This window comes from Perissodus microlepis, chromosome 14 (assembly GCF_051167445.1).
Source record: "Perissodus microlepis isolate ML-2025 ecotype Zambia chromosome 14, ASM5116744v1, whole genome shotgun sequence".
NCBI classification, from domain to species: domain Eukaryota; kingdom Metazoa; phylum Chordata; class Actinopteri; order Cichliformes; family Cichlidae; genus Perissodus; species Perissodus microlepis.
Window position 1 is genome coordinate 37,926,951 of NC_140474.1, and position 9,274 is coordinate 37,936,224.

Sequence of the window (9,274 nt, forward strand, 5' to 3'; positions counted from 1 at the left end):
TCAGAACAGCGACCTTTCAGTTTCGGTGTGGAATCAGTGGACCTTTAAATTGAAAGCTGATATTTTTATGCTGTTTATGAGCCTGCAGGGAGCGGTCTCATAAACAGCATTCATACTGGAAGGTATCTGGACATGTCGGGCAAATCATCCAAATTTAAATCAGGTATATTGTTTTATTGTTATGGGACTTTTATCCACATGTCTCATATTATTAACTTCTGCTGCTTGCTGACATTTGAGGCTTTGCTGTAATTTGATTCACTTACACCACTCGTGCCTGTTAGTGTTGCCATTTAGTTGAATTTTTAAAATTCTGAAGTAAAGATAGAAATGGACAAACAGTAAGTGTGACATACTAGTTAACACTGATTTAGTCTTTAGCAAACTAGCAGCATGAGATGAGATTCAGCTCCCAGCAGGTTTGACAGTTGCATGTGTCTCAGTGCTGTAGCAGACATTTCTCTAGTACTGACCAAAAACCTCATAAACTGACATTTTATCCAGTTTCTCTTGTAGCTCCTGGCATTCTGACACTTCAAGCTGAGATGATGTACTTTGTAAATATGTTGTGTGCTAAATGTGGCTATGCTAGCATTGTTATGATAGGATGCTTATGATAACATTTATCTCAAAGCACCGCTGTGTCAAAGTAAGTCAGAGCGGTGATAGATACTCATTTTTATTTTGAAAAGCGAGCATCAGTCACACAGAGACCAGTCACCAAAAATGTGTTTTCACAAACTGGTTGCAATTCTTTGTTTTGTTTGTTTGGTAAAGAAAAGTAAATTCATAATTAGATTTAATCGTTTTGGGGCTTTTCTGCTGCTGATAAAGTCCAGAGAGATTTTGAATCGGAGAGAAGAAGAAAATTCCAGTAATACCCAAAACTAATCTGACAAAATCAAAACATTTTCTTTTCTTTTTAAAAGTGTATTATTGTTTTTTTATATTTTTCCAGCAGTAAGAGTCTATAAACCCTAATAAGCTCACCCCCACCTCCACACAACCTGGTGGGAAGGAGGCGTCGACACTGTAAGAGCAGGCTTCAGCCGGCCTGCTGCCTGGTGTTGGCATGTACTGGCTGTCACACAGACCTGGGTTTGGCAGAGAAGAGGAACAGCAGACTAAGACAGCCATGATGCAATCTGGTCCATAAGTTTTTATAAACAGCAGAAAGAAAGAGAGCAGCTGACAACACAAAGCTCCTGATTCTGCCTGAGTCCTTGGTGCGCTCTGACGGACACGCCAGAGACAAACAGGTGTATCTGATCAGGTGGGCAGTGAGTGTACGTGCTCAGTTGCACACAGACACAATCAGGCTCACCTGGAACGATGCTGTACAGTTTACTGTAGGTCGAAGAGGGTTTAAAAAACAAACGGTGCGAAGAAGCAGTCGCGTCCACATCGTGTGATGTTTTTACCTCTTCAAAGATGTGCGTGTGTGTGTGTGTGTGTGTGTGTGTGCGTGTGTGTGTGTGTGTGTGCGTGTGTGTGTGTGTGTGTGTGTGTGTTAATATCCATCTGTCTGCAAAGGGTTACAAAGTCATTCCTAAGGCTTTGGGACTCCATCCAACTACGGGACCGTTATCCACAAATACAGAAAACTTGGAGCTTTCGCAGGAGTGGCTGGACTACCACAATGACTCCCAAGAGCACATATTGGGGTGGCTGTAGCTCAGGTGGTAGAGCAGGTCAGCTACTAACCGGAAGGTTGGCGGTTCGATCCCAAATATCCTTGGGCACGATACTAACCCCATGTTGCTCTCCGATGCATCCAACGGATGATTGTGTATGAAGTAAGCACAGTTAGAAAAAAGTGACGCTTGGGTGAATGAATTAGTTGTATAAAGCGCTCTGAGTGCTCAGTGTAGCTATATAAGAACCAGTCCATTTACCATTTACATCAGCGGTCCCCAACCCACGGGCCTCGTACCGGTCCGTGAGTCGTTTGGTACCGGGCCGCGAGAGTTGAGGCTCAGGTGTGAAATAGAATAGAATAGAATAGAATAGCCTTTATTGTCATTGTACAGAGTACAACGAAATTGGAGTGCCACTCCCTTGGTGCAAGTTTCAATAATAAATACAAATGTAAAATATAAAAAGTACAAAAAAACAAAAAAAACAAAAAAAAAAAACAATCGTATTACTCAAACAATAGTATGTACAATATATACAGGATAGCAGCATTAATATAATGACAGTATGAGTAGCAGCATAATAATAATGACAGTGACGGTATGGAATAGGTTCAATTGTTTTTGTGCTTATTTACTACGGTGATAGCTCTGGGAAAGAAGCTATCCCTGAATCTGTTTGTCCTGGTTTTATGTGACCTGTACCGTCGGCCTGACGGTAATAGTTCAAACAGTTGATTGCTGGGGTGAGAGTAGTCCTTGATGATATTGCCAGCTCTGCTGAGGTACCGAGAGTTTGCAGTGACCTCCAGGCTGGGCAGAGAGCAGCCAGTGATCTTCTGGGCTGTGTTGATGACCCTCTGCAGTACTTTCCTGTCTGCAGCTGAGCACCCTGCATACCATGTTGTTATGCCGTACGTTAGGATGCTCTCTATGGTGGCTCTGTAAAATGTCACCAGCAGCCTCTCCTCCAGGTTGTTCCTCCTGAGCACTCTCAGAAAGTGGAGACGCTGCTGGGCCTTTTTAACCACCGCCGTGGTATTTGCAGTCCAGGAGAGGTCATCAGAGATGTGCACGCCCAGACACCTCATGGAGTGTACCCTCTCCACACAGTTCCCGTGGATGTAGAGTGGGGCCGGGTCTGCTCTGCCCTTCCTGAAGTCCAAGATAAGTTCTTTAGTTTTCGTGGTGTTCAGTTGGAGGTTGTTAACTGAACACCACTCAGTCAGTCTGTTGACCTCATCTCTGTAGTCCGACTCATCCCCCCTTGAGATGAGTCCAACCACTGTGGTGTCATCCACGAACTTTATGATGGTGTTTGAGAGATGGGTAGGGGAGCAGTCGGATGTGTAGAGCGTAAACAGGAGGGGACTCAAAACACATCCTTGTGGAGACCCGGTGCTGAGTGTGATGGTGCTGGACAGGTGGGGGCCGAGTCTGACAGACTGTGGTCTATTTGTCAGGAAGTCCTTGATCCAGAGGCAGATGGGGGTGGAGAGTCCCAGGTGAGACAGTTTCTGGACCAGGATCTCCGGGATGATATGATTGAATGCTGAGCTAAAGTCCAGGAAGAGCATTCTCACACAGCTTCCTCGGTGCTCCAGGTGACTCAGCGCAGTGTGGAGCGCTATGGTGATAGCGTCCTCGGTGGATCGATTTGTCCTGTAGGCAAATTGGTGGGGGTCCAGAGTGGGAGGCAGACCGGCCCTGATGTGCTGACAGACCAGTCTCTCAAAGCACTTCATCACTACAGGCGTAAGTGCAACAGGCCTGTAGTCATTTGGGCTGGCCACAGCTGTCTTCTTGGCGATGGGGATGATGGTGGAGGTTTTGAGGCAGGGCGGGACGGTGTTTGATGACAAGGAAAGGTTGAAGATTTTAGTGAAGACTCCGGTCAGTTCGTCAGCACATGCTCTGAGAACCTTTCCATGTATTCCATCAGGACCTGCCGCCTTCCTGGGATTCACTGACCTTAGAACACACCTCACTTGATGCTCCCTGAGTGTTAGTGTGCCAGTGCTGGGGGCGGGTGGAAGTGGTGTGGCAGCTGGGGGCCTGGTCGTCTCAAAGCGGGCGAAGAAACGGTTTAGATCCTCAGCCAGCGAGGCATCAGTCCTAGATGTCGCCTGGTTATTGCTTCTGTAGTTGGTAATGTGATTGATCCCCTGCCACATTTTTCTGGGGTCGTTGTCAGCAAAGTGATCTTCAATCCTTCTCCTATAGTCCGTTTTAGCTTTCCTGATGCCTCTACTCAGGTCTGCCCTGGCCGCAGACCTGAGTAGAGGCATCAGGAAAGTATGGTTTTCAAAATGTATGGTTTTCAGGGTTTTTATCGGTTTTCAGCGTTATTTTGTTATCGTTTTTATGTTAACTCGGTTTTCCTGGGTCTTTTCACGTGTGTTATGAATAAATCTTCTTTTTTTCGGTACCGGTACTAGTTTTATTTTGTTGTATTTATCCGCGACACCTTAAAGGCCGGTCCGTGAAAATATTGTCGGGCATAAACCGGTCCGTGGCGCAAAAAAGGTTGGAGACCGCTGATTTACATGACTCATCCGGGAGCTCACAAAAGAATCCAAAACTAAATCTAAAGGACTGCAAGCCTTGCATATCTCAGTCTCAGACTGGGCAAAAATGGGAGAAAAAAGCCAGAAAGCACCTCGGTGACCTTGAACGTGACAAGAATATTCTGTGGGCTGACGAGACAAATGTTGAATCTTGAATAATTAAACCAACACTGACGCTCCAGTGCATTTGGGCGGTGATGCACACAGGTGTGGAGCTGAAGTGAAGTTAACTGAGTTGATGACAACACTGTTACCAAAAGTGCAACAAATAGTGTCGCACAAAGTTACAGAAGCATCATTATTAAGCTTTCTTACTCGTGCCACCTCATTTTAACCACGGTGTGCAGTTAGGTATGAAACGGTTGCAAACACTGACCCTGGTACGTATTCCTGCTTTTAGACCGATATCCTGTTGATGCTTCCCTAACAGAGCTGTGATGAATCAGGATGTATCAGCGAATGTTGTTGTGTTTTGAACTGGAGAATGGATTAGCTGTCACACACAGGGACGTATGCTAAATGCTATAATAAGCTCAGATGCTGTATCCTAACACACTTTCACCAAACAGCTTTCCAAATGAGTGTGTTAGTAAAGAGCAGCGTCTAATCACACAATACTAACACTCTAACAGGTTGGTGACGCCAGCTGTTTCATGTCACTGATCGTTGGTGCTGTGTTCCCTCAGACACCTGGTGTACTGCATATTTGATCTGCTGCTGGCGTTCCTGGTTCCTGAAATACCTGAAGAAAACTTCCAAAGAAGCCTGCTGCAAACGCTCTGCAAGAACCCAGAGAAGCTACTGGCATGAGGAGACGCATGTAAACCCACCTTCCATCATCTTAGCTTGTCTCATCTACAACTCCCAGCAGTGTGAGGCTAATATCATGTTCTGCACTGAGAGTGTGAGTGGGTGATTTTGGTCACCCCGACTCAGGTCCACTAAGATCTGTGTCTAATTATGTGTTGATGTAGTGACATACGATACGATGTTCTTGAACATGGTGTCCTGGACACACACACACACTACATTTGAAACAGATGTGATTACATGAGAGCACCTGGTGTGTGTTTGATGTCACGGTGCACTGTTCAGATCTAAACATGTGGTAAAGCCTCCTGCCATATCCACTTCCAGCCTCTTCCTGTCTGCTAAACACCCCAGATTTCATTAACTCCCTTCAGATGGTCTTCACACCCTGCCCTTATTCCCCTCCACGGTCTTTTGGTAGAAAAGCTTAAGAAGCAGGATTGCTTCGTCCTTTTCCACTTGAGTCTCACAGCGCTCTCTCGGAGTCGCTGTATCAGCTCGTTTCTGACTCATCCTTCAGTATCGCTCCGGATCTGTGCAGAGCCACACATGTGATTGTTACGTTATACATCTGGATACAATCTAACCTCTAAGTGAGGTGAAGGGTTGGACAGATGATGTTTTACGTCACAGTCCTTTAACAGTCGATGCCTACATAACACAAGAAGAGTCGGCACAAAGACGGAAGGAAGAAATGAAGGATGTAGGAAGTGTCTTGGCCTAGATCCATTTTAATGTCTTGCTTCAGTCTTTGCTTAAATTGCAGAGCTTGAATTACTAATTAACCAGTTTTCCTAAAGAGTTGATACAATATTTCATTACTCAACTTTTCCTTTGAACTATGTACGCTGATGACTGATGAGTTACTGCTGCACTGAGGCAACAGTTCTGCACTTGTTCCCAGCCTGTCAGCATAAACAGAACAAGCTGTTTGCTGGTGTCCATCGTACGTTCTGACAGTTGATTTTCCAAAACAGCAGAACGTCAGTAAATACTGACCACTGTGTATTTAAGGTCATTCATTCTCTGGATAAGGATGTGCCAGCCTGTAGATCCCGTCTTTATGTGTAGGGTGTCCGACGTTGCTTTGTGGAGTACAGGGTTGAGATCTGTCCAAAGTTTAATATCACCTCGGTGTCTGATGAGCATCCTCGCTGTGACTCCTTTATGTACTGTCACACTGAGCTATTTCACAAACTGTGCACACGTAGGTTTCTTTCTTTGTAACGACAAACTTTTCAGCTGTGATCAGCCAGCAGGTGTACGCTCCTCAGGTTGGCTTTAAAGACGTGAATGGTGTTTTGCTTTGTTCATCCTGATCACAACTTAAAACTTTATAAGTGTGCAGTGTCCCCTGTTTTTGTAGTAAGTTGTGTCTGGTTTCAAAACGTCTACATCCACCAAAACTACAGTCTGAGCAGATTTAAAGTGTAGATACAGCTCATTATACTTCCTGGAGGTGTAACCGTGTTTAGGAATGTTCATCAAATAACCTGCAGCAGCTCATCGTGCCTCTCACATCAGCTGGTTTCCATCCATAGTGACTCAAGTTCTTTGAGAAGATCAGTGAATAAATGCTCTTTACTGTCATCATCTGTCACACAGATAATGGACCTGTGGAGGTTTCCTGTGCTGTCTGACTGCAGGTCCAAGTTCTCCAGGCTGTGCTATCAGAAGGAAGTGATGACACAGCTGATAGCACCTCTCAAAGCTCAAACAGAAAGTTACAGCTCGGTCATCGTCCACACAGATGCAGCTAGTTTTGTCTGTCGTGGAACAAAAATGATTCTTTGCACTTTGCTGTGCAAAGAAACCAAACTGATCCACGGCAACAGGAAACCCAACTAATGTTGTGCAGCTCCCCTCCCACCACCGGAACAGCTGTGGCTCATCAGGGATGTGGGAACTGGACCTGTGGGGGTTTCCTGTGTGCAGGTATTTGGTCCTGTGGGTGCAGATATTCAGTCAGATCTGTGAAAGGTTGGAAGCTCGGCTCCGTGTTTAGTGTTGTCCTGCTGACAGAGTGCTTTTGCCATTATAGATTAGCTGCTCTACATAATACCCATATGGATGCTGGGAGCCACGGTTTCCCTACAGAACAGCGCACTGTACAAACATCGTCAGTTTATAGACTTCAGCAAGTTTCACATTTTTAATTTTCAGGGATTTTCTATTGTGCACTCTGAAAATGTTCATAAAGATGCTTCTTGAGCTAGTATATATGACCTTGTTGCAGACCTGCCTGATGACCATGAAGTGATGCTGGTAACCCTCCCATGAGAGCTGCAGCACATGGTCTGCAGTCACTTTGAACGTGTTGTTGAACGTTCTGGCACCTTTAACGGGCAGCCTTAGCGTCTCACGATCACATAGAAAATGTTACAGTTTCTCAGCGCGTCCTTATGAACAATGTTACAGCACTTCATTTGTTCATTTGTTGTTACCCTCCCGTCTTATGTTGAGCACATCAAATGTGACTGAATCTGCACATTCGCCTTGTTACAAACTGAGATGTTGTGTTTTGCACTCGTGTCCTTGTATCAGTCTTGTCTTAACTTCCTGTCTTTCCTTTCTATGATATTAATGTGTCACTAGGTGTCGTTATGAAATTATTTATCTGTGCCCATAAAATCGAGACAGATGTGCCAGTGACAGAGACGACAGGCCTCTGCTCTCAAGTGCTTTTATGTCTCTGTGCTGCCTTACAGTGTGACTCTGCAGTGGACCCGTGCCTCAGCACAGCCCTCTGTGCTGAAACACTTTACAGTGTCAGACTCTGCTGACTGCTGTGAAGGATGGAACAGCATATTATCTTCCTGCTGTTGCTGCAACCGTGACTAAACTGATCAGCGTAATTACAGATGCTCTTCTTTCTCATTGTATATGCTTTATCATAATGTTTTATTATGATTTTACTAAATCACTGTCTCATCAAAACAAGCTCAAATAACATTAGATGTTAGCATGTTAGCCATTTTTAGGTAGTTAGCAGCTATTAGTGGTGTAACGTTTACAGCAGCTGGTCCAGCACAAGAAAAGTGTTTCTCTAAGAATGAAGACGTGCTGTTCTACGTGGCAGTGATGGTAGAATATCTCACATTAAACTGAGTAGATGTGCAGAGAAGTCCTGATGTCGGCCAGGCTACAGTGTTCCTCTAACCCCTGTAAGCTCTCAGCCTTTCACAGAAAGCATTCTCTCAAAGCTTACTGCCAGTTTTCTCAAATAAATGACTACACGCTGTGGGCTTTACAGACATGATGGTAAATGAGACATTTTTCCCAATAATGAAAAGGTTAGGAAACAGGAAGGTCCTAATATGGTCATCTGTGAGCACAGCAGCCAAATTCACTGCTGTTCAGAGCTTCAGTTCCTGAGGGAAGGTTGGTTTGAAAGGTTTGTTTCATGCAGATGATCTGTGCTGTACCAAGGCCCAGTATGAGCTAAATATGGCTTATTTTAAACTGCGAATCATGCAAAGCTACTCTAATGGAGTCTGAGAAATACAACATGAAGCTGGAAACAAATAGGCCTGCTTTACTCAGTAGTGGATGTGAGACATCATCTTTGTATTGTGTTAATGCCAACATATACAGCAAAGAGCCACATTTTTGTAAACAGCAGACACTAATGCGTTATGTTAACCTGTGTGACTGCTCGGTTCCCCTCCTCGGTGTCTGTTGCCCGTCTGCACCATAACTTGTGACCGTGTGCTTGTGCTGTCTTTGTAAACCTTCACATTTTAAAAAAACAACAATAAACTGACCAATTCTGAGCTGGTAAATCTGCGACTGTTGTTCACACTCATTATTTTCTTGGACCCAGGTGGAGGTGACGCTTTTTACAACAGACCTGTGAGCGTCGTCTTTTATGAGATTTTCTATTAAAATAGACGTTAACTGTCTCCCCAGAATTCTGCCTGCAGATAAATATGTTTTCTATAGTGTCTTTATTCCCCCTGTTGTGGCCATTTTACTTCTCTGTCCTGTAAGCACCCTGGTGATTTCTAATAGCCCACAATAAAGATCATAGATGATTCTGATTCTTTTAAATCGGATTACTTTCAGTTAAATCTGTCCTCAGATACAGTCGCTGTCACACAGTCCCCAGTCAACATCCACTTGGAGAAGTGAAAACTTTCCATTATTCCCAGCATTTCTTGGAATTCTACATTTGATTCGAGGTTTAACCTGAGAGCACATCCTTGGCAGATGTTCTGTGGAACGCCTAAGCAAACATAAAACACTGGGAATAATAAAATGTTT

The 9,274-nt window shown here is 44.4% G+C and overlaps 1 protein-coding gene across 6 annotated transcripts in view; it reads left to right on the top strand.

Annotated features, from left to right (window-relative positions):
* snx19b (sorting nexin 19b) overlaps positions 1–8,797 on the top strand; it is a 48,195-nt gene extending 39,398 nt beyond the window's left edge. For 2 of the 6 annotated variants that reach the window (XM_084949894.1, XM_084949893.1), the window contains exon 14: positions 4,888–8,797. In XM_084949894.1, the coding sequence (XP_084806020.1) occupies positions 4,888–5,011 (124 nt within the window). In that variant the 3' untranslated portion in view covers positions 5,012–8,797. The remainder of the gene's footprint in view (positions 1–4,887) is intronic. The other 4 variants (XR_014802145.1, XR_014802146.1, XM_084949895.1 and 1 more) reach the window with 4 other exon arrangements.
* Positions 8,798–9,274: the final 477 nt, after the last annotated feature.